The sequence below is a fragment of the Xyrauchen texanus genome, chromosome 15, assembly GCF_025860055.1.
Source record: "Xyrauchen texanus isolate HMW12.3.18 chromosome 15, RBS_HiC_50CHRs, whole genome shotgun sequence".
NCBI lineage: Eukaryota > Metazoa > Chordata > Actinopteri > Cypriniformes > Catostomidae > Xyrauchen > Xyrauchen texanus.
The window spans coordinates 27,442,277-27,468,716 of NC_068290.1; the positions used below are offsets into that span (position 1 = coordinate 27,442,277).

The 26,440-nt window shown below is 41.8% G+C and overlaps 1 protein-coding gene across 2 annotated transcripts in view; it reads left to right on the forward strand.

Annotated features, from left to right (window-relative positions):
• Window positions 1–26,226, forward strand: part of deptor (DEP domain containing MTOR-interacting protein) — a 48,687-nt gene extending 22,461 nt beyond the window's left edge. The window contains exons 6-10 of one of the 2 annotated variants that reach the window (XM_052144169.1): window positions 5,775–5,957; window positions 12,149–12,286; window positions 16,380–16,450; window positions 17,726–17,830; window positions 23,986–26,226. In XM_052144169.1, coding sequence (XP_052000129.1) covers window positions 5,775–5,957; window positions 12,149–12,286; window positions 16,380–16,450; window positions 17,726–17,830; window positions 23,986–24,114 — 626 coding nt within the window. In that variant the 3' untranslated portion in view covers window positions 24,115–26,226. The remainder of the gene's footprint in view (window positions 1–5,774; window positions 5,958–12,148; window positions 12,287–16,379; window positions 16,451–17,725; window positions 17,831–23,985) is intronic. The other variant, XM_052144168.1, reaches the window with a different exon arrangement.
• Window positions 26,227–26,440: the final 214 nt, after the last annotated feature.

The following is a 26,440-nucleotide window of genomic DNA, read 5'->3' on the forward strand; positions in this document are numbered from 1 at the left end:
CGGATATTGTTTATGATTTTCACAACGGAGTCATCACGTGCCCAGAGCCGATCACTTTGGCACACAATGCCTGCTGGTGAATGATGCAGTGGTAATGCAGAAATTTTGGGAAGTCTGGGTCACCTTTACAGTGAGCGATGAAACCTGCATGTCGGCCAATCATAGCAGGAGCCCTATATGTGGTCACCGCTACCAGCTTTTCCAATGGTACCTTTTTCTGCACGAAAAACTCCTTCACTGTGTTATAGAAGTCAACTCCCCTCGTAGTTGTCTTTATGGGCAGTAGTGTCAGGAGTACTTCTCTTGTGGAGAAATCTTCAAACACCATCTGGATAAAAAGCATCAGCTGCGCTGTGCTGTCCACGGACTCGTCGCACTGGATGCTAAACCACCTGCACCTCACCAGATCCCGGTCCAGCTGATCGACCAAGTTACTGGACAAAGCTGACACTCGTCTAGCCATCGTAGATGCCCCCAGTTGGACGTCGGAGAGAGTGGCGATTACATCGCTTCCATATTTCTCGTCTTTAAGTACAGTGTTAGCAATTATCATCATTGCTTCTTTGACAACTTCTCCGTCTGAAAATGCCTTCTTCTTCTTGATCAGGAAATGCGTAGCTCTAAAAGAGGCTTCGGTTGCTTTTTGTGACTTTTTTGCCGGCCTTGTGAAAAAAGCTTGTTGCTTACCCAAAGCTGTCTTTAGCTCAAGGGCTTTTTCTGCCTGTAGTGCGCTTCCGGTGGGTAGTTAGTAGTTTTTGTGATTCAGTAGTAAAGTGTCTCTCCACATTTTGCCGCTTTGCCGTTGCCACAGTCGCTCCGCATATAAGACACACGCAGGTTTCTTTCACAGTCGTAAAAGAACTCCCGACTCCCATTCATTGTGAAAGTGATATGTTTTCTTTCTTTTTCTGCCATGTTTTTGGGGTAAGAAACTACGTTCAGCGCCAATCTTCGCTGCGCCCTCTAGCTTAGCCTACTCTCCACGAGCACTGTATTGTCACACGCACAATACTGACTGAACTGGAGTACATCAGAGTTCACCTAAACTTATCTAAACTTCATGTATAAGAAACATATTTTTAAGATATTTTAATTTTTTAAATCTATATAAATGCAAGTGTGATAAAAAAAAAATGAATAGCAACAGAATAAAATAAAATTTTATACGCAGCTGAGTTGTGCTATTTTTAGAACAGGCCTGCGGGCGACTCATGTGGTCTTTGGGGGCGACCTGGTGCCCGCGGGCACCGTGTTGGTGACCCCTGACCTATATTCTTCACTGCAGAAGATGAGGTAACAGTACATCCATCGACAGTCATATTATATTATAGTGATTTTTTTTCAGAGGTTTTTGGTCCAATAATTAGTACCTTTTTAGTACACTTAAGTGAAGGAATTTTCTGGCCATCCAATCTTTGATTTAATTGAAACACTGCTAATTTGGAGAATTGTGAAATTTCGTCGGGTTTAGAAGAAATATGAAATTTGGTATTGTCGGCATAACAGTGGAAACTTATTCCACGATTCCTGATAATATCTCCCAGGGGAAGCATATATAAGTAGAAAAGCAGATGCCCTAAAACGGATCCCTGTGGCACTCCATACTAAACTTTTGTTTGATTTGACAATTCCACTTTTACAAATACGAAGTAGTAGTGGTCTGATCAATAGAAAAATGCAGCCACGATCAGATGATAAGTGCAGTCTCTATACTGTGATGGGGCCTAAATCCTGACCGAAACTGTTCATATATATAATTTCTCTGTAGGAATGAACATAGTTGGGAGGACACTACATTTTCTAGTATTTTCGACATAAATAGGAGATTTGAAATTGGTCCATATTTAGCCAATTCGCCAGGATCAAGCTGTGGCTTCTTAATAAGCGGTTTGATAACTGTCATTTTAAAGTTTCTTGGGACATTTCCTAAGGATAACGTGGAGTTATATACTTATTAATTATATTAATAAGAGGTTCTTTGATTACAGGGAATACCTATTTTAAGAGCTTAGTTGGTATTGGATCTAACAGACTGTGATGGAAGGGTAGCGTAGTCAGACTGGTGGCGCCCCGAGGAGGAGGGTGTGACCGGGCCGTGATGGTGCACGGCTGGCACTGAATCAGCTGATCAGCAGGAGAGTGAGATAAGGGGCAGCCAGAGACACCGGTTCAAGAGATAGATTGCATTTAAATAGTATGCATCATATTCATACATGCACCATGGGTTCAGGTCACATGATTGTTATTATTTGGGCTTGTTTCACTCACATGATTTTATGGACTGTTCTTGAGACTTAACACTGTTATCTGGAATTTGTTGACCATGTTAACCATAAAACAATTCAACAAAATTAGAAAATACATCTTCCTTTAAAAGTTCCATGGCATATATTTAAATACTTTTACAGTATCAAGTAATACATATGCCATACTGTATATCAGGAAGGATTGTTTGGTCATGCCTCTGCATTACTGGTGTGAATGTTTAGAGGAACGCTGTGTCACCACTGTGACCCAACAAACAAAAAGACTCTTTGATGGTCTGCAGCAGATGGATTAACATTCATTATATACAGCCATGTACTGTACTTAAATACATGCCTGCACACACATACTATACACAATGACAACTGAAAAGAGTTTTACCGTTCAGTCACACACAAACTGTCACATGCATACAAGCACCATAAGGATCTGTTTATGGATTCAATGTGCTTGTTTGACAGCACCTTTCCTGTCTGATTTCTGCTTACTGTGAGTAATCTGCTGCGGGCATCATAGGCTCTGACCTCTCTCATGGGCTCAGTCAACTGATTCAATTAATAGTGCTGTCTAGTGTATATTCTGTAATTCACTAATCTCAGTGCCTTTGGATTACATAATAAAAAAATTGTAGTTGTTATTTGGTCTGTGGTGTCATCTCTCAAATTAAACATTACGTACAATAATTTTACAAATGTATTAATTTATCAAGAATTCATAGTTTATTTATAGCCTCACATTGTACAACTAACAGCACACAGACCAAGCCCTATCAGACATTTTAAAATTTCATGTAGTACTGAGATATATAGAAAATCACAAAACCACTCCATTACTGAACAAAGTCCTGTACCTAGACATGAATTTAGCTGACGCACTGTATTTGGATTGGTATTACAGTCAATCAACACTGTAACACATACACGGATCAGTCATGACAGACCATCTTTAAAAATCTGCCATTTAAACCCAACAAATCATTGAAAAAACAGGTTATTCTATTTGTTTTGTCCACAGGGGGTAGGACAAAGGATATGATAGAATGAAAAGATAGGATGCTTTTTCTGCTATTCTGTAACTTCTGCAATATTTTAACCTTTAGCTGTCAACAGTAAGCCCCCCTGACACACATTTGTGTTGAATGTGTTGAGCTAAATACTGAAAAGCTCTGCACTGTGCCAAGAATCACATGTAAATATGTTGTCAAGAGTTGCTCTGTACAGGTGTAGGGTTAAAAAGGGTTACCATGCTACTCACACACGCATGTGAACTCATTCCCCTCTGTCAGTGTGGAGACAGAGCAGCGTGGCAGCATTCACCAAAAAATTCAGAAAGCAAGTTCTCTGCTTTGCATGCTTTTGCTTGTGGGTTGAATGTGCCTGTATGTGCACAGCTCATTGTGTGGAGGTTTGTTCAGTGGGAGTTTAGTTTAGAAAGGGAGAGTGACAAGGTCTTTACCATGTCAAAGTGATTGTTCACCTAAAAATGAAAATACTCTCATCATTTACTCACCTTCATGCCATCCCAGATGTGTTTGACTTTCTTCTGCAGAACACAAACTAAGATATTTGAAGAATATTTCAGCTCTGTAGGTCCATACCATTCAAGTGAATGGATACCAACATTTGAAGGTCCAGAAAGCATATAATGGCAGCATAAAAGTAATCCATATGACTCCAGTGGTTAAATGTATATCTTCATAAGCGATTTGATAGATGTGGGTGAGAAACAGATCAATATTTAAGTCGTTTTTTACTACAAATTGTCCTCCCTGCCCAGTTGGTGGCAAAAAATGTTACTAACAGAGCTGAGAAATTCCTCTAAAAATCTTAATTTGTGTTCAGCAGAAGAAAGAAAGTTATCTGGTATACACATCTGGGATGGCATGAGGGTGAGTAATTGATTAGAGAATTTTCATTTTTGGGTGAACTATCCCTTTAAGGCTGGGGGTTGCTGCATGATCTCTGGGTCACATTTCAGCTTATTCTGGCCAAGAACTGCCCACTTAGACAGAAAGAGACCGTCTGACATTTAAAGCACCCGATCACAGTTCATTTTGGTTTTACGTGCCATTTACGTACCAACCTTTTATTGCTAAAGGCACTTTGTAGCATGTAATTGGGATATCCTTGAGCAGAACTGTATATTGTACTTTTCAGAGTTATGTACTTGAAATAATCTATGCTTAATACGTTTGGACAAAGAGTTCTAAGGAAAAGTAAAAAAAAAAAAAAAACATTCACAGGTGAATAGGCAACAAAAATCCAAGTCAATAATCCATATGCAAAAAAGTCTGCGCACTATTTATAGAATAAAGACATACATCACTACTTATGTATAGTTTTACTAAAGGTGAGCAGTGAGAAAACATACCAAACATAGGAGCTATTTTAAGTTACACCTCCTCTGAAGAAATTGGTAATAATTTTTTTAAGAATATAACCAATTTCTTCAGAGGAGATATCCCCACCAATGGCTGGACAAAGCACTAGAGAAAGCTAGTTTGGGACCAACAATGTCACATCCAAAGACATCTAAAAACACTTCTGTTGTCTGCTGCACTACTTATACCGTTAATAGTCCTGCAGTCGATGATCAACAAGCGTACGAAATTGATAGTAGACCCTCCACTTTTCACCTACTATAGAAGTCATAACATTAGGGATCAGTTGGTCAACTCTGACACCTCTATAAATGATAGAATATACAGTACATTGGATCACTCTACAGGTTTCTTTCCATGCGGGACCTGTTCGGCATATGAAAATGCTACTAAAACAGACTCTTTCCGAAGCAATACAGTTGATTTACATGTTTGGTCAGATGACACCTTCCTGTGTAATTGGGCAATTCTTCACCAGTAAAGTGGATAAGAGTTTTGGCTAAGAGTCAAAGGTCTGGCTCTGTGAGACTAGCTGTGTTGTAATAATAGGACAATAGGTAAGTGTTGAGCTGTCCACCCACAAAATAACCCAAGAGAGAAAGCCCTGCTGTCTTCCACACGTGTATCTGCATTCTTTTGCACCACAAAATATATAAATGTACTTTGCTTTACTGCCCAAACGCATCCCCTGTTTGATTTCATGTTTAAAATGTACAAATCAGTTTTCCAGTTTTCAAGACAGTTCAGGAAAATGTTTCAGATGTTGATAGCAAAGGAACATGTGTACAGTGAGCAACACATTACTCCCATTTGTAGAGGGAGAAATGGCATTTTTCAGGCCATATACATTTCCAGTATTGCTGAAACTGAAGGAACAGTCCTATTATTAGAACCATGGCAGAATAATAACACAGTAGAGCATTTATAAAGGTTATAGAACAAAAAGAACAAAAACTTTGAAGGTGCAGTCCATAATATTGGCATTAATTGGTTGAGTTTTGTCATTCATTTCTAGAATTTGGCCCATTCAAATTCAATATTTGCTTGACAGTTTAATTATTTCAAAATTTGTATTAACTAATATTACATATAATCCCACTTCATTATGTGTCTCTATTTTGCATTTCAGTTTCTAACAAGCACCACTTTGTGAATGGTGTACTGCTCTACCAGTTCAGGATGAATTTCAGGCGGAGACGACGACTGCTGGAGCTTTTGAATGAACGCTGTCGTAGCATACCGGAGAACCATGACAGCCCATTCTGTCTACGCAAACAGGGCTCTGAGGGGGGAAACACCAGCTTCCTCTCAGGTTAGTCCACAGTCATTAAGAAAATCCAAAGAATGCATATAAACTCAGCAAAAAAAGAAACGTCCCTTTTTCAGGACACTGTATTTTAAAGATAATTTTGTAAAAAGCCAAATAACTTTACAGATCTTTTTTGTAAAGGGTTTTCATGATGTTTCCCATTCGTGTTCAATGAACCATTAACAATTAATGAACATGCACCTGTGGAACGGTCGTTAAGACACTAACATCTTAAAGACGGTAGGCTCGTTCTGTGCATGATTTCCTGCAAGAGCCCGGAACTCAATCCCATTGAGCCAAATATGCTATCACAGAAGTTCAAATGTTGAACACTTTTGTTGTAACCCCCCTCGAACCTCCCGTTCCCCGACACGCTCGCTGATCTCCGTCCACGCTCGCGGCGATAGCAGCTCGCCTCACGGCCTGGCTGTCTATCCTCCCGAGTCCGAAGCAGATGAGCTCGCCGCTGCATCGGAGAGTGCGGTGTCTGATGCCGAGGACTCCCCTGGACTGCCGCCGGGCCAGCAGGCCCAGGCTGAGGCCGAGCTCAGATGTCCGACATGCTTGCCCGGGCCGCCTTGAGCGTGGGGTTGGATTGGAACCCTCCATCCTCCCCACAGCCTTCTCGGTTGGATGATTGGTTCCTGGGGGCAGCGCGCGTTCGTGGCCTCGCATCCCCCCGGTCCCTTTCTTCCTGGAGGTGCATGATGAGCTGACGTCTACGTGGAGAGCCCCGCTCTCCGCTCGTCTAGGTGCCACCCGCTCCACTCTCTCCACCCTCGACGGCGGAGAGCGCCACGGGAACGACGCGATTCCCCAGGTCGATAGGGCAGTTGCGCACCATCTATGCCCGGTAACCCTACCTCCTGGCGGGGTCGCCCCGTGCTCCCATCCAAGCCCTGTAGGACAACATCCTCGCTCAACGCGAAGGCCTACACTACGGCTGGACGCGCTGCCTCCGCCCTGCATGCGATGGCCCTCCTGCAAGTCCACCAGGCCAAACCTCTCAGAAACATGCACAGGGTGGACCTGATCCTGATGTGCTGCAGGAACTGTGCTCAGCGACCAACCTCGCCCTGAGAGCGACGAAGGCCACAGCGCAGGCACTCGGACAGATGATGGCCACCCTAGTGGTCCAGGAACGCCATCTTTGGCTCAACCTGGTCGAGATGCGTGAGGCTGACAAGAACCGCTTCCTGGACGCACCTGTCTCCCAGATTGGCCTTTTCGGTGACACCGTCGAGGACTTCGCCCAACAGTTCTCCGCGGTGAAGAAGCAGACGGAGGCCATTTCGCACATCATGCCCCACCGCAGACCTGCCGCTACGGGCCCTGCCCCGCCTGTCCGCCGAGGGCGCCCCCTGCGAGGAAACCAGCTCCTGCTCCGCCTCAACCCGGGCCCAGCTCTCAGCCCCAGCGCCGAGCACTCCGCAGGCGGCGACGCTCCCTGTCTCATGAACCCCTCCAGGACCCGGAAGGCTCCTAAGCGCTCCTGAGACAGCCGACCCAGAGCCGAAGACGTTAGCTCCGAGGTGGTAAGACCGCTCCGCCTCCCGGTGGTGGGCCGGGAGGAGAATCCTTTGTTTTTTCATTTGCCACACCCCTAACGGGGCTGTTGTACCCACATTCTCAATAAAAGAGCTATTTCCTTTGCCTCTGGGTCACCTGGCCCGCAAATACCATTTTCACGGCAATGTGCTTTCAGATCACAACAGTCCCGGTACACCGGACGCGGCGATCCCGCCTTCCGCCTGCCCACGACTGTCCCCGGCCGGCCGGTTCAGACCAGTCAAGAGGACGCCAACATCAGACCTCCTCCTCAGTCAAGAACCCGCCCCTGCCGGGCGCTGAGCAAGGTAAGTGCTTTGAGTCTATTCTCAGCACCTCAGCCTCAGGCCGCAACGGCCGCCCGACGCTGCATTACCTGTTCTGCCCGCTGCGAGGCCCGCCGGTACGTCCAAAATACTCGTCCCTTTGGTGCCCCTAAGCGCAGAGCTGGGAAGCATGGCTTTCGCTTCCCAATGCATCACGCTGGCTGCACCGGACCATTCGACTCGGTTACGCAATTCAGTTTGCCCGGCTCCGCCCCCTTCAGGGCGTCCGCTTTCCGCAGTACACGGCGAGCATGCCAGTTCCCTGCGCGACGAAATCGCGACCCTCTTAGCCAAGGGCGCGGTAGAGCCCGTCCCTCCAACCGAAATGAGGAAGGGTTTCTACAGCCCTTACTTCATTGTACCCAAGAAAGGCGGCGGCTTACGACCAATCCTGGACTTGCGCGTTTTCAATCGGGCCTTGTTAAAACTCCCGTTCAAAATGCTCACGCAGAGAAATATTCTGGCTGGCATTCAGCATCTAGATTGGTTCGCAGCGGTAGACCTGAAGGACGCGTACTTCCACGTCTCAATTCTGCCAAGACACCGACCCTTCTTACGGTTCGCGTTCGACGGCCAGGCGTTTCAGTACAAAGTCGTCCCCTTCGGCCTGTCTCTGTCCCCTCGCGTCTTCACGAAAGTCGCAGAGGCGGCCCTTGCCCCGCTACGAGTAGCCGGCATCCGCATTGTCAACTACCTCGACGACTGGCTCATCCTAGCACACTCTTGAGAGTTACTATGCACACACAGAGACCAGGTGCTCCGGCACCTCAGCCGCTTGGGGCTTCAGGTCATCTGGGAAAAGAGCAAGCTCACTCGGTTCAGAGCATCTCTTTTCTCGGGTTGGAGTTAGACTCAGTCTCAATGACAGCACGCCTCACGCAGCGGCGTGCTCAGTCGGTGCTGGACTGCCTCGCTTCCTTCAAGCCAGGCACAGTGGTCCCTTTAAAACTTTTCCAGAGGCTCCTGGGGCATATGGCGTCCTCCGCGGCGGTCGCGCCGTTGGGGTTGATGCATATGAGACCACTCCAGCACTGGCTCCAGACTCGAGTCCCGAGACAAGCATGGCACCATGTTACGCATCGGGTAAGGATCACCTCCGCCTGCCTCAAAACACTCCGACCCTGGACAGACCTCTGCTTTCTACGGGCAGGAGTGCCCCTGCAGCAGGTGTCCCGACGCGTTCTGGTCACAACCGACGCCTCCTGGTCCGGGTGGGGTGCCGTGTGCAGCGGTCATGCAGCAGCGGGCCGTTGGAAAGGGGCCCCGCTGCGTTGGCACATCAATTGCCTGGAGTTGTTGACCGTCCTTCTTGCTCTCAGGAAGTTCCTCCCGTTAGTTCGGGACAAACATGTCCTCGTGAGATCGGACAGCACCACGGTGGTGGCGTACATAAATCGCCAAGGCGGCGACGCTCCGCCACATGTCACAACTCGCCCGCCGTCTCCTCCTATGGAGCCAGCAGCGACTCAAGTCACTGCGTGCCACTCACATCCCGGCAAGCTCAGCGTCGGGCGGACGCGCTATCACGACAACGCCTGCCCGGCGGGAGTGGAGGCTTCACCCCAGTCGGTCCAGCTGATTTGGGAGACCGGTTTGGCAAGGCCCAGGTAGACCTGTTAGCCACCCAGGAAACCTCCCACTGCCCGCTCTGGTATGCCCTAACAGAGGCTCCCCTCGGGACAGACGCGCTGGCACACAGCTGGCCCTCGGGGCTGCGTAAGTACGCATTTCCCCCAGTGAGCCTTCTTGCACAGGTGCTGTGCAAGGTCAGGGAGGACGAGGAGCAAGTCACATTGGTGGCCCCCTACTGGCCCACTCGGACTTGGTTCTCGGAACTCAGGCTCCTCACGACAGCTCCTCCCTGGCGGATTCCTCTGAGAAAGGACCTCCTCTCCTTGCCCTGCGCATTTACCTGGACCGCACACAGAGCACCAGATGCTCTGAGCAGCTCTTTGTCTGCTTTGGGGGACGGCAGAAAGGGAATGCCGTCTCCAAACAGAGGCTCGCCCACTGGGTTGTCGACGCCATCACACTGGCTTATCACACCCAGGCCGTGCCCCTACCCTTGCGGGTCCGAGCTCACTCAACAAGGGGTGTTGCGTCCTCGTGGGCACTGGCCAAGGGCACCTCCCTAGCAGACATCTGTAGAGCCGCGGGTTGGGCAACACCCAACACCTTCGCGAGGTTTTACAACCTCCGCGTTGAGTCGGTTGTGTCTCGTGTTTTGTCAGGTCCGAGCCCGTAGAACTTCGGTAACACGTTGACCGACCGGCCGGGTGGATCGCTTGCGCCCAGCGCCTTTTCCTGACGTCAAGGTAAAGTAGTGCGCCTTCTTCCCAGGGCGCCCCACTCGAAGTCGGGCCCCTGGTCGATTCCTCCCCAGCCCTCCGGGTCCAGCGGTTCAGCCGAGGAAATCGCCGACCAAGCCACTGCAGGTACCCTGATGGCTACCCTGTACTGGTATAGGTGCTCCACAGGTAAGGCCTCCTGCTCGGACTCCCCCTGTGTGTAATTCCACGGTTCTGTCCCCTTACGAGCGGACTCCCGTGTCTCCCTTAGGCAGTTACAGCTGCCTCGATCGCCGTGCTGTAGCAACTCCCCCCTTTCGAGGCTGGATCTACCACCGCACCATACTTTCCACACGAGCCCTAAGACGGCCGTGTGACGTGTCTACCACTTTTCCTCCCCAAGAAAAAGGGCAGGTGTGGTCTCCGCAGGGTCTGGGTAAGACCCCCTTCCCTATATGCGTGTAAGGGCCCCGGCCGTGATTGCTCTATGCGAGAAACATAGAGAGAAAAGATCCCATGTTGGAAAACATCGCCTTGTTCCCCTCCCAGGGTAACTAGAAGGACTCAGATGTTCTTATGGGGCATTGGGGAAGGGTACGTGCAGCCAGGTACAGACGATGCGCGGCACTGGATGAAATCCCTGCCCGCCTCTGTATCGGCGGTTCACGTACATGGTTCAGCACATGGCAAGATTGGAATGGGTCCCCTAGTGTCGCTTCTCCGACACAACGTGGAGAGAGCGACAGAAGGGGAACGTTTGGTTACGTATGTAACCTCCGTTCCCCGAGGGAGGGAACGACACGTTGTGTCTTTCCTCCGCCATGTCACTGAACCGAGCCACTGTTGTGGCCGGACCATTCCGGCTCATCAGAAAAATCCTGTCTAAACTTCCGTATTTGCCCCACTTAAATACCTGTATGTCTGGGGGCGGGGTATGCAAATACTGACTGCCAACTCTCATTGGCCCTTTTCAATAGGTCAGAGGTGAATATCGGCGCTCAAGAGAGACCCCTAGTGTCGCTTCTCCGACACAACGTGTCGTTCCCTCCCTCAGGGAACGGAGGTTACATAAGTAACCAAACGTTTTGATTCTAGTCTTTGTAGGGATATTTCCAGTGCACTCTGGGTTTTAGTTAGCAAGATCATTCTACATCCTTTAATATGTGAGTGATTTTGAGATTCATCAGATTCCATTAGATGCATTATAAAGGTATTTTGTCATGTTCAATTATTAATATTATATGTCATATAAAGTGTTAATTTCAGTACTGGCCAGTAGAGTCAGTATCACACCAACATGAGTCAGTAGAGGAAATGAACTCAAGGCGTTTTGGAACTGGGCATCTCTGGTTCCTCTTCTCAGTGCTCCATAAAATCTAGTTTTTCATAAATCTGTGGCATATTTGTGTATAGTGTGGTTGCGTTTTAATGTACACAAGTGTGTACACTTAAGATTGTATTACTTGAATGTGCACTGCATCACATACAAGCCTGAAACACAACTATTGTTGTGAATCTGGAAATAGCCAAAGCTCACTCACTCGCAAGTCTGCTATAGAATTTAACAGGACAAGCATTATGTATTTAACATAGTATTGGGTCCTGCAACTCAGTGAGAAAATTGGGTAAGGTTGATTTGGTAAAGTGTTCTTTTAGAGTTAGGGTTTGAGTGTGAGTTAAGATTAGACTGTAGTCATTATAACTACAAAAGACGTCTATGGTATGTCCCTATTTAACTGAAAAGTAAATGTATGTTTTCCTTAAATTCTACAGTTTGCCAAACATGTCAAAAGGAGAACTAGAGCAGATGTGAGGCCTCCCTTTGGACTGTTATTTCAGTTAATAAATGCACCAGAGGGATGTTTACATGCCATAATACTATCTACACTACACTAGCACTGTCAGATCACGTGTGTGAATGGGGTTTTCAGCAGACAGAAGTGATGCATGTGTTGTTGACCGATTTCTTTCTGAATCACTTCCTCTTGTCCAAATCTCTATGTAACCCCATTTCTCTCTCTCTTTCTCCCAGTAAGCCCTACTAAAGAGATAAAGGTGGTGTCAGCAGTAAGGCGTAGCAGTATGAGCAGTAGTTGTGGCAGCAGTGGTTACTATAGCAGCAGTCCCACGCTTAGCAGCAGCCCCCCTGTGCTCTGCAACCCCAAGTCTGGTAAGAAAGACCCCCCTTACACTTATTTCACCATTACACTTATACTTTTGATTTCCAATTAGTGTCTTTAAAGACAACATAAAATGGCATTCACAACATATTTAACTTCTTTACTTAAAAATAAAACATGATAGTGGCTGTTCTATACGAACATGGAAGCTTTGATATTGATTTATATTATTTCTCACATTGCTTTGTGTACGCCAGCAAAGAGGTTATTTCAAAGGTGGAGAAAATTATTACATTTCAGTCATGACAACTCTTGGAATACATTTTAAAGTATTATTATGGACAGGTAGGTCTTGGCTGACTAGATCTGCTTACGCTACACTTGTTACAGCTAAAAATATACATATACATGCTGTTATGAGCAGGCAAGACATGTTGCTGCTACAGCATTCAACATTGATAAAATCCCCATAGACAAGTGATGCTGGGTTGGAGGAGGGTTTCAGTGAGAAAACTCTTGTAGAGTGCTGCAGTGAGATCAGATTACCTGCAAATGCTAACTAAAGGGAGTGTGCAAGTTGATTGGCTATCAACTATCAATTACCTATCAACATGCACCATTAAGTATGCAAGCCGGTTGCAAGTCGGTGGTTAATTTACAGTGCAGTAGAGGCAGACATGAAAGGGGGAGAGTGAGATGTAATGGGATAAGAACATGACACAGGCTGGATTGAAACCTAGATCACAGATGTAAGAGCCAACACGTCTTATATGGCATGAGCTAGTGCACTACCTTCTGCACCACAGCTCCAATGACCTTTTTATGTATGCTGTGTCGCAATCTGTTCTATCCCACTCAGTGTGCGTATGTGGAGAAAGAGTAGATGAGGGAATAAACTCTCTGACCCATAAAAACTCTTAGGCTAAGAACCTTGAACAGAGTGTGTACACGCGTTGAGTGTGTGTTTGTATGAGTCTGGCAGGAACACATAGTCTCCTTAAGGAAAAGGCATGGAGCACGTCCAACAGGCAGATGGACAGAATAACTTTTTATATTCAGCCACATGCACACACACACACACACCCACACACACACACTCCTCCTCCTCCACCACCTCACCAAATTAGAACATTGGCCTCCATGGCGATCTGAGGCAAGCCCCAAGCATGGCTGCAATGAAGCATTCCACACCTACCACAAGGATGACTCTGAGTGGGTCCCACATGACTTACTCCTTTACTAAATCACAGCTCTCCCTGCTCTGTATGCAGCCTGAGGGTCTTCATTAAAAAGAGAGCTCTTCTTTGTCCAAAAAAATATGGGATTTTGTCAAAAGAGCATTTCAAGTTATTACATGTTGTGTATTTTGATTTTGCAAGAGAAATAGGCAGCACTTGATTGCTGCTCAATTGCTGCTCCAGACATTGTGTGAATTGCTTCTGTCTGTTTTTACTTGAAACAGTGGTGTGTAAGGAGATGAGCATGCTCTTGGTTTGGCTGTGCCATTGCCTGCCTTTGATTGGTCACTGTTCTCAACCAATCCCGTGATCTCTCGGCTCACCTCCCATAATCAATGTGAATAAAATAAATACCAGAGAAAGAGTGAAAAATAGATAAAGATAGTCAGACCCATACCTTATATAGTACTGGCTATACAATGAGATTCCAAAAAGAACACTTGTCAAGTGGCAAACATGAGTAAAAATTGAGGTCAGCGAGTAAATGTAACTTAAAGTTACTCACCAGTAACTTTATTAGGAACTGTAACATAATAAATCATTTAAATCTAATTGTATGGGAAATTGTATGACTCATTGATATAAAGCGATGTGAGAGATTTAAATCAAAGACAGTGAGTGTAGACTAGTTGTAATATGATACTGCAAATTACACAATGACATGCAAAAAAACAATCAGAAAACCTTTTTAAATTTAAATTACTGACTTCAGGCATGCAACTCAGAATGGCACTCACAACTGATATGTCAAGCCAGTTGACATGGTTTAAGATGATAGGTCCTTTGACATGTAATCGGGTAGCCAATTAAATTGCGAAGTCTCTCTTGCCTAACATTTTAATCGCTCAGTTTTCCAGATAAGCAGATGCACTGCAGCGTTAGTTTTCTCTGAAATCCTCCACCACCCCAGCTTTACTGGTCAAGATCTGCTATATGGGGATTGTATTTATGTATAACTGTGCAGCAGCATGCCTTGATTTTTTAGCATATCCACATGCTTAATTCAGTGGGCTCTATTTTCGTGAGCGGACCTTGCGCAACGTCTTATCTAATTTTCTTGAGAGCGCTAATTCTAAGTGCAATTTTTGTGCCAGCACAAAGAGCAAGTGGGCATGGGTGGGAATGTTTGCACTATCTGTGGGTGTATGGGTGCAAATTGTGGGTTTCTTGTATATTAATGAAGTGGCGCAAAGTGCAATTTGCCATTTTCCTGAGAAATAGGTCATTACGCTAAGACATTTCAAAAGCAGGTCTTATGTCAGCGCAAAGTCTAAAGTCAGTTCCTGCATTTGCAGTTTAGAAATGTCACCAATAGGTGGTAATACAGTGTGACAGGGCGGAGGGCAGTGCGGGGTCATGATTTTACACACCCGGCTCCTTATCAATTATTTTTGTTATGTTTATATTTACAATTGTATTGTGATCTAATTTGTATTGTATTTTTTTTTTCACCAATTGCTTTAGATTGTTTGGATTTTTGTTTCAATAAATTAATTACATTTTTCTAAATAAAAATCGACCGGTAGAAGTGAAGTGCGTGTCGATACAAGCACTGTTAATACTAGCCATGATTTGTGTCAGTAAATGAAAATGATTCATTATACTTACATTCTTTATAATTTAACGGAGCATACATCCAAATCTGAGAATCACATTTCCATGCCACAGTCAAAGAAAAATACCTGACATTTAACAAGGACGCAGTTAATTCGTAAAAGAGGTAAAATCCATATTTCGAATTTTCTAATTCATTGCATACAGTCCATTTACACTACCAACTTCTTATGAATATGCTGTCTTTGTTTATATAATATGCTTGACAGGGAATGGATTATATAATAGGACGCCGATGTGCCAAAGAAGAGCTTTGAGTGCGTGATTTTGCCAGGCCCACGTGTGCCTAGACTTAGCGCATGCTTGCACGAAAATACTAAAACTTCATTGCCTTGCCCATTGACTTAGCATGCATGACATATGGCTTAGAGTTAGCGCTCTTTAAAATAGGGCCTATCATGTCTGTGTATGTTCTGGCAATAGTCTCTGTACTAGCTCTGCAGCAGCAGCAGTAGCGTAGCATATCTATTCCACCAAGACCAATATTCTATCAATATGTCATACCCACATTAACATGCTAAAACATTCAGAGAGTTGTCATGGCTGAAATTATATAAATACTAAATAAACAACCTCCCAATCTCTCACACATCTCTCACACTTTCTGTACTTTTCTCTTGTCATGTTATTATAAATTCTTAGTCTCTCTTTATCTCTCTCTCACTCACACACACACACACACACACACACTCATAATCCCCTCTCCCTCTATTTGAAAAAGGATGAGGCATTGTGTATGAAAGTATTTAGGCATGTATAGAGGGGGAGAGGGGGGCACAATTTCATAATGAGGTGGTTTTGCAGGTCAGTTCAGCCTATCAAAATCCAGTCAATAGCTTTGGAGCTGGATACTGAATTGTGACCAAGTGATTCAGGGTTTGGATCACTTGTTACATTACAGATGCAGAGATGAGGGTGATTAGAACCTCTTCTGTGTTGAATGAGTCCATCCCAGTGACCCCATAACCTAATTACATCATTAAAAGCAAACATGCATCACCCATTACAGCTGAGTAATCTCTCTGTCTTGGAAGAAACACATGTCTTGTTTCAGGATGTCTCTGTGTTGACTTTGATCATGTGAGGGATTGTGAACTGTAGCATTAAGTAATGTGAGGAGTAAAGTAAAGTGTTGCTATCGTAGTGTTGTTGTAATGAATAGATCATCTTCACTTGTATTCTTTTAATCAGGGTGTTTAGTAGTCAAATCATCTTTTACTGTTTGGAAAAATAAATTAAAAAGTGAAGAGTTAATGACTGAGGAACATTGCTTGTATGACCGTATTCACAGTGCTAAAGAAACAAGTGAGCCCAGAGGAACTTCAGGCCCCTGGTGGACGTTACATAAAGAAGACATTCACAGTAAGTCACACACACGCACGCACGCACACATACGCGCACAGATGCACACACACATGCCAAATCTGCACAGACTCCAAGCTCTAATTGCATAATTTTGTGTGTTTGATTCTGAGAATCCATTTACTGGGAGGAAACGTTCACAACTAAAAATAGCAAGAGGAATTTTTTTCTCAGGAAAACAGGAAGAGAAGAGTCCAGATAAGAAATCAGATCAATAGACCTGACATTTGATACTATATATCTTCAGCTCTAATTTAGTTTACTTAAAGCCTCAATGAAATGGCTTGAGGAGCACACATTTCTTTAAATGTGTTGACGGATGTGCTAGTGAAATTGGCTGTTGATGGTCAGAAGTAGGTGGTAATATGTTGCGTTCCAGACAACTCGGAACTCAGAATTTTCCCACCTTCTGCTTGAAAATAATAACTGCTGCCCAAATTCAGACATCTGACAAGTGAAGACGCCGGGGTAGATCGATCAACCCCGACTTCAGCGAAAAGTGTCATTTGACATAATTTCCAAGATAGCAGCTACCTACGAGCATAAAACAGAGCAGGGTTTTGTGAACAATAAAATCAAACTTTTAGTATTTTCACTGCACAAAATATATGAATCTGCAATAAACAATAAATATACAAGAGGATGTTATGAAGAATTTTGTGTACCAATCAATTTCTACATTTTTCACCTATTTCCTCATAAAATAGTTACTAGACAGCCAGCTATCTAACATCTGGAAGGCTTTGCATTTGGCTTGTGTTCATGTTCCCATGATATGTGATTGACTTAAACACACTCCACAGGTCAGAAGTGGGAAATTTCAACTTGGATATTCCCACCTCTGACTTCGTCTGAAACCTAGCATTCTACTGTATCTAGAGAGTGCAAAATGAGTCATCAATATTTTTAATTAATTTTCTTGAACAACAAGACTGCAAATATTTAGTATGTCTGCAAAAAGTATTTTTTGTCAACCTTTAGAAGAACAAGAGCTTATAGGTTACTTTAAATCTAACAGACATAGGCTACTATTTGTACTAAATTGAATTTTGGCTAGCACGTTTCCTCAATTTACTGGGGCTAAAGACAGTGTAGCTGCTTAATCTATTTATTGAGGTCTTGGTGTGTGACAATCATTTTCAAAACCAGTAACCTTGAAAAAAACACAACATATTTTTACCTTATTTTACACACTGTGAGTCTCTGCATAGGCCGTGTAAACATTTGAGGTAGATCTGAATAAGTTAATGTGCCTGTATGAATGTGTGTCTGCAGATTGTTGGAGATGCAGTGGGCTGGGGATTTGTGGTGAGAGGAAGTAAACCCTGCCACATCCAGGCAGTGGACCCCGGCGGCCCCGCTGCAGCAGCTGGAATGAAGGTACAGTATTCTTTCTGCAATACAGACTTTTCTGTAGGGTGAAGATAGCATGCCTGTATTGTGTTCAGTGTATCATCGTTAAAAATGTGTGCTTGTAACTGAAAGTTAGCAGGTTTGATCAACTTATTGCGCCATATTCTACTCTATTCTGTTTTATTCTATTCTATTCTATTGTAGTAAGTACATGGGTTGTACAGTATACACACAAAGATAAAGTTATTGTCTAAAAAATAAATGCTCAGCAGTGAAAAAAAGGGTTGTTTTAAATAAGCGCTTCATTCACATTGATTCAGCATTCTGAGATGATATTCTTCCTCAACACAATTGTAGAGAATGTCTGGTACCAACAATCATCCATGCGATTATCAAATCAGCCAATCACGTGGCAGCAGTGCAGTGCATAAAATCATGCAGATACTGGTCAGGAGTTTCAGTAAATGTTCACATCAACCATCAGAAAAAATGTGATCTCAATGAATTTGAGCGTGGCATGATTGTTGGTGCCAGATGGGCTGGTTTGTGTATTTCTGTACAAGAACTTACAGGATTGGGACTACACAGCTGTGTGGCCACAATAAAGCCACTTGTTAGTGAGTCTAATTGGAAAAAACAACTTCAATTTGCTAGGAAGCATAAAGATTGGACTGTGGAGCAATGGAAAAGGTCATGTGGTCTGATGACCGTGTCAGGGTAAGAAGGGAAGCGCATGAAGCGATGCACCCGTCATGCATAGTGCCCACTGTTCAAGCCTCTGGAGGCAGTGTTATGATCTGGGGTTGCTTCAAATGGTCAGGCCAAGGTTCAGCAATGATATGCGGCAATAAATTGTTATTCCATCAGTAGATTTTTTCTTCCCTGATGGCACGGTCATATTCCAGGACGAAAATGCCAAGATTCATCAGGCTTAAACTGTGAAAGAGTGGTTCAGGGAGCATGAGGAATCAGTTTCACACATGAATTGGCCACCACAGAGTCCTGACCTTAACCTCATTGAAAGTCTTTGGGATGTGCTGCAGAAGACATTACGGAGTGGTTCGACTCTCCCGTCATCAATACAAGATCTCGGCCAAAAAATTAAATCATCTCTGGATGGAAATAAATGTTTTGATGTTGCATAAGGTTGTCGAAACAATGCCAAGACAAATGCACACCATTTTCAAAGCTAAAGGTGGTCCAATGATATATTAGAGTATGCTACTTGAATTATTTTTGGCCAGGCAGTGTATTTCAGGCTATAAACCATAAGTATCACTTTATAACAACTTTCATTACTATTAACCAACATTATTACCTTGTAAAGATCTTAACAGATAATAAGAACCGTAGCGTCATCACTAAAACTGCTTGTCTGAAAATCCTGGAAGCACGGTTGCCTCTTGTGTGATGTTACAATAATTTTATCTATAGAAGCACCCAGAATAAGCAGGAAGAGTTTCATGAAAAAGAGACAGAGATGGTTAAATTACAACATACCCACCCACACATGCACACACACATATGCACAGTTATTTTAGTTTGACCTTAGGCACAGAACACTGATGTGGAGCAATTATAAAGTCCTTTGATAGTTAATGTGAGTACTTTCTCTTATGAAAATGCAAGATAACGGCAAGCAGAGTGGTTTGGAATGTAATAGTCTGGCAGTACATAAACATGTATGTGATTTGGCAGAACATGTTTCTTTGTGCAGATCCCAGTCTAGGCTGGCTAGTACATCATGCATGTATGTCTACTGCACGTATATGTTTATCTACCTTACCTTTACAGGAATAATAACTGTTCACCCTCTTTCATGAGAAGCTCTTTAAACCCAGTGGAGTGATAGTGAAGCACTCAGCAGCCATGGAACTAATTAACTACAATAATGACCAATTACGGTTATGCAACTTAAAAAAAAACAACTCCCTTAGCTCCACGCCTGAATGCTTATTACATAAGGACATGTTTGCCGACTAAGCGTGTGTGTCTGTTTGTGAGGTAAAAGCATCATGCTATTTAAAGAAAAAGACTGAGCTGCACCTGTTCAATTACACAGAGAAACTGAGAAACACCCAGTGTATTTTTTCTTATAATGAACATTGTTGCAAGCAGAATTTATGTATAGTACTACGCAAAAGTCATAGGCACATAAGATGCTTCACAAAAACATTTGTCTTAAGATGGTTATTTATATTTTCAGCTTGAGTGTGTCAATAGGAAATATACATTTTAGACTCCCAAACATTTCTTTTGCAAATAGAAAATATTAGAATAGAAGAACAGGGAGCCCTGCAACAGATATTATGGCACCCACAGAGCCCTCCACTGAATATCGAGTCAGTCTGGGATTACATAAAGAGACAAAAGCAATTGAGACAGCTGAAACAAATAGAAGAACTGTGGCAAATTCTCCAAGAATCTTGGAACATCTTATCTGCCAACAACAAGCAAAACTGTGTCCATGTATACTTAGGAGAATTGGTGCTGTTTTAAAGGCAAAGGTGGCCACACCAAATATTGATTTAGCTTTTTTATATTTACTGGACTTTGTATGGCGTTTATTGATATATGAAAACTATTTATGTCATTATTTTTTAAGACATCCTCACTATGCAATTTTCCCCCCCAAGTGTCTAAAGCCTTTGCACATTATTGTATGTATTTTTTTTAAAGCAAAATGAATATATCAATCCTGTTAAATTCAAATGGGTCTTCTTTCTTACATCTATTTGCAAACTGAATTCTGATTGCTATCCTATTAATTAAATAGTTGCATTACATATAACCTACAGTAATTAAATACTATATAATTTACAGTATGTAATATAATAATAATAAGTGAAGGTTTGGCCATTTCAAGTATATTTATTTATGCTAAACTGAAAACAACTCTTCAGTAATATCTAATGTAAGCCACTTTCTTAATATCTAAAATTATTTATTAACCCCTAAAAATATGTCTCAGCAGCAAGGGATGTCTCGTTTTAACTAGCTACTAATGTAAATAAGTTAAACATTTGTAAAGTGTGGTTTATATAAAGAATACTTATATAAAGAATAGTTTTTGGATGAGTCAGTTACTAAAGAATCTTTTGGAACTGTAAAGCTGTTAAACTTCAAACAAGTGTCACAACATTTTGTATGTAATGTGTTTATTAAAATGTTAACAAATGGGCTGCATGCAGCATATTCCAAACATTCCATACACTTTCAGTGTAAATTTGTAAATAGTACAAATGTAAACATATGCAAGTCATTTAAAGGAAGATTTCACTCACAAATGAAATTTCTGTCAACAAATGGAAATTATTTAGTCAATTTCATGTTGTTCCAAAATTTATATGTGCTGTTTTTCTTTTTTTATGAATATTCAGCATTCAAAATTTTACCAACAATGATATTTCTGAATTTGAGATGCACAATTTGGACCCAGTTTATATTAGGTGGCCTTAACTACTTAACCATTTGATACAATGTACTTATTATGTACATTGTTGTTGTGTTGTAATTACATTTAAAGTACTTTCATTTAATAATTTTTTTTACACTGTTAACCCAACCCTTTCCCCAAATCTTTAACCCCTAATCCTAAACCTACCCGTACCTCAACCTCAGTAGCAGCAAATGTGGGCATTAGTACCTAGTAGTTCTAGTTTAGTCTACCTAATATAAAGTGTGACCTAAAATTAAAATGGGTCCTCTTTCTTGCATCTATTTGCATACTGAATTCTGATAGGTCTTTTCTTTCTTACATATATTTATCTATGTATATTGCATATAATACAGGTGAAACTCGAAAAATTAGAATATCGTGCAAAAGTTCATTAATTTCAGTAATTCAACTTAAAAGGTGAAACTAATATATTATATAGACTCATTAAAAGCAAAGTAAGATATTTCAAGCCTTTATTTGATATAATTTTGATGATTATGGCTTACAGCTTATGAAAACCCCAAATTCAGAATCTCAGAAAATTAGAATATTACATGAAATCAATAAAAAAAAGGATTTTAAATACAGAAATGTCGGCCCTCTGAAAAGTATAATCATGCATATGTACTCAGTACTTGGTTTGGGCCCCTTTTGCATTAATTACTGCCTCAATGCGGCGTGGCATGGATGCTATCAGCCTGTGGCACTGCTGAGGTGTTATGGAAGACCAAGATGCTTCAATAGCGGCCTTCAGCTCTTCTGCATTGTTTGGTCTCATGTCTCTCATCTTTCTCTTGGCAATGCCCCATAGATTCTCTATGGAGTTCAGGTCAGGCGAGTTTGCTGGCCAATCAAGTGCTGTAATACCATGGTCATTGAACCAGGTTTTGGTACTTTTGGCAGTGTGGGCAGGTGCCAAGTCCTGCTGGAAAATGAAGTCAGCATCTCCATAAAGCTTGTCTGCTGAAGGAAGCATGAAGTGCTCTAAAATGTCCCGGTAGACGGCTGCGTTGACTCTGGACTTAATAAAGCACAGTGGACCAACACCAGCCGATGACATGGCTCCCCAAACCAACACAGACTGTGGAAACTTCACACTGGACTTCAAGCATCTTGGATTGTGTGCCTCTCCATTCTTCCTCCAGACTCTGGGACCTTGGTTTCCAAATGAGATGCAAAATTTGCTCTCATCAGAAAAGAGGACTTTGGACCACTGAGCAACAGACCAGTTCTTTTTTTCTTTAGCCCAGGTAAGACATTTGAAGCCCATGTCCAGGACTCGTCTGTGTGTGGTGGCTCTTGATGCAGTAACTCCAGCCTCAGTCCACTCATTGTGAAGCTCCCCCACACATTTGAATGGCCTTTTCCTGACAATCCTCTCCAGGCTACGGTCATCCCTGCTGCTTGTGCACCTTTTTCTTCCACACTTTTCCCTTCCACTTAACTTTCTATTAATGTGCTTTGATACAGCACTTTGAGAACATCCAACTTCTTTTGCAATTACCTTTTGAGGCTTTCCCTCCTTGTGGAGGGTGTCAATGATGGTTTTCTGCACAACTGTCAGGTCAGCAGTCTTCCCCATGATTGTGAATTCAACTGAACCAGACTGAGAGACCATTTAAAGGCTCAGGAACCCTTTGCAGGTGTTTAGCTGATTAAAGTGTGACACTTTGAGCCTACAATACTGAACCTTTTCACAATATTCTAATTTTCTGAGATTCTGAATTTGGGGTTTTCATAAGCTGTAAGCCATAATCATCAAAATTATATCAAATAAAGGCTTGAAATATCTTACTTTGCTTGTAATGAGTCTATATAATATATTAGTTTCACCTTTTAAGTTGAATTACTGAACTTAATGAACTTTTGCACGATATTCTAATTTTTCGAGTTTCACCTGTACATATGAAACGCTCTATCTCTTTTCTTTTCTCACCCCCTTCTTTTCTCCTTCTATATATCATATCTATACTTGGGTTTACAAATTTTGTCAATATAATTTTACCTACCATTTTTAATACTTTTCTTTTGTTGCCTAGGTATAGGTATTTCCTTCAGGAAATGCAAATATAGTATTATCTTTATTAACCTATGATATTACTAAGGTCATGACAAGGCCAAGCTTAAAATGACATGACAGGTTGCTTGTTTATTACTTGATGTAGATAACAGTAACAGTATGACTCATTTATAATGATAGTGTCACCAAGGGTTTACCAGGAAGGACTCCATAAAAGCTAATCAGTTTATAAAGATATTATTCTGCAGAACATCTTCAAGAGTTAATGTAAATGATTTTAACATGCACGGCAACACTGAAAAGAAGAAAAAAGGATTCAAAGTTTTTTTTATTATCCAGTCAAATAGTAGTTGAGCCAAACCCATCTGTCTCAGGACAGATAATTTTCTACGAGACGAGATTCAGTTACTGCAATTAACTCAGTTTTGACAAATTTGTAGTTACAGCATTTTGCCTTTATACAGCAAAGTACACTTCTAATATATAATATGGATTATACATTTTAATAAGCTCTTTTGTACTTGGAATCTAATTCATGCATTTAATTATTCTCGATGAAAGAAGGATCTTTAACCATAAAAACGCTGGATTGCATTGACAGAGATTAGAATCGGTTTATTGCGCCATTTGTGTAAATGCTTCATATTCCATTACGTTGTTATCTGTACCATTCATGTTGTTGTGTCACATTGCAATGACATTTGTTCATGCTCATCTGTACAGGTGTGTCAGTTCGTGGTGGCAGTTAATGGACTGAACGTGCTCACTCTGGACTACAGGACTGTCAGCAACCTCATCCTCACTGGACCAAGAACAGTGGTTATGGAGGTTATCGAAGAAATGAAATACTAAAGACACAATTCCTCTATTGTCTGTCTGTTTGTTTGTCTGTTTTCTTTCTTTCTTCCTTTTTTAGTCTCTTTTTACTCAGTTTTTAATGCCTGTGCATTAGTGAAAGTGAGTGCGTGCGTGTGTGTGTGTGTGTGTGTGTGAGAGAGAGAGGCAAGTTTCTTAGTTGGACTCAAAGCTGAAACGTTTGAAGTGGAATATTCTGAGAAGGGATATTTTGATTCCGTTCATCATTTTAATTCAAACCATTAGCATAGAGAACATGACACTAATCCATACTTTGAGATTTGTGCCTCCCATTGGCACCTCATTAACTTTTATTGGTATATGTCAGCTCAGACTGAAACTGGATAGATTCTCTGAGATCGTGTGGAAAGACAACTGCCAAATATTGTTTTGTAACAGATTTTATTTAGAACCGTAGCCATTTAAAACACTCATGGTAGTTGAGTAATCTTAGGTTAGCAGATCAGATGCCAAACTATTTTGTGCCATTCAGGTAAGAGCAGAATTCAGAGCTCTTTTTTTTTTTTTTTTTACACTTTTTCTTCAATTAAAGAACGACTGTGATCTTTGGAGAAAAACAATGTTGTCTAGAAGTGGTGTACTTGAGATAGATCACATTACCTTAGTGTGATTCATTTAAATACTACTTTATATACCTACCATGTTTTCCGCACTTATAAATAAATATACAGAATGTATGCCTCCATTTAAATGCAGGGGGAAACCAACAACAGCACTTCCAGAGTATGTTCTTTAGGAGAAAAACATCTAACGCATATCTAAATACTCTGTTACTTTGTAAAACATTTTAGTTGTGCAAGTTAAAGTATTTTGTAAAAGTAGTTTTTATTTGATCTCTTTTGTCTAAATGCCCATTAAATTTTAGGAAGGCAATCCTGTAGTTAACTGTATAATGTTTATATTATATGAAAACATCAAAAATATCATTTTGTGAAAGTGTTACTGTTCTAACTGCAAATATTGCCATGAAAAGTCAAATTTAGAGTATGTAGTGAGTTTATATGAGTTAAAAAGCAATTGACAAGACAATACAGTCTTCAAATTCACTCCATAACAACATATGTAACTTGTTTTAGAAATACATATATAACACTATAGAAGAAATTATTAACTAATTGGAAAATTACAGTAGTGCTATATATGTACCTAAATAACTCCTATGCATGTGTATTGTGTACAAGCAGTCATCTGTGCAGGAAGAAATACAGTGTTTAACCATAATAGTGCTTATTATACATCATGACACAACTGAAAGTGTTAGATGAACTGTACAAAAAATGAGCTCTTTTGCCAATCTACATCTGTCATGTGCAGAATTGTACTGAATAAGAGAGATTGTGGTTTTTCAGGATGCTTCTTTTTTGATTAGCGTTAATTGCACTCAATTGAGGAATTGACGAGGATGACAAATCAACAGTCAAACAATAATCGTTTTGTTTTATAGAACGTTTTGTGCATATAATGTGTACAACCATAAGCTTGAATCCTCTGCCTTAATAATCTGTAATGTGCTGCTAATTCTCTCAGCTGGTCATGTAACAACTTCACTCTTTTTAAAGAATATACCATGTTCTCTATTTAAGTCTGTGGTAGGTTAAGATTTTGGTGTGATCTTGACAATCAGCATTTTTCTGGGTTGTCTGTTTAATACCGGTCCAGATATGTGCCACATTTTCATCACTGGGAAGTGTACACAAAGTTTAAGCTAATGTAATAATCAGATATTTTATGTTTAATCACAGTTTTGTTTTGAAGTTGAATAAAAGGGAGAATTAAATCCAAATCTCTGATTTCAATGCTTCACAAATTACAACGTGAAGTTAAATATGTTCGTGTGTGTCTGTATCTGTAAGGAGTAAGCTCATGGTACCATGTCTGTATTTCTCTGTGCAGCTCTAAATCATTAGTAATGTCTGTTTAATAATTGTTTTATTAAACACCATGATTTCAATTAAATACTGTTTTTTTGTCTAAATTCATAAATACCCAGAAACAGGGAAGATAAGTTATATCAACCTGTAAGGATACTCATCATTGTTTCCTTACAAAAACACACTGTGGAGGTCACCATGGTACAGTAATGGCATCAGATGGAAATACCATTGTACTTTCCTATATAAAATTGTATCTAAAATATTATATACAATTGTACTTTTTACCGTAATCATGTGCAAAAGGATTGACATGATACTATAACTAAAACACATTTTGTAAAAATACATAAATAAATAAAGCAGCATGCCTAACCCTAATCCAGTTCTAGCAAGTAGCTTTTGTTAGTGTCCCCAAATAATGATTTTCA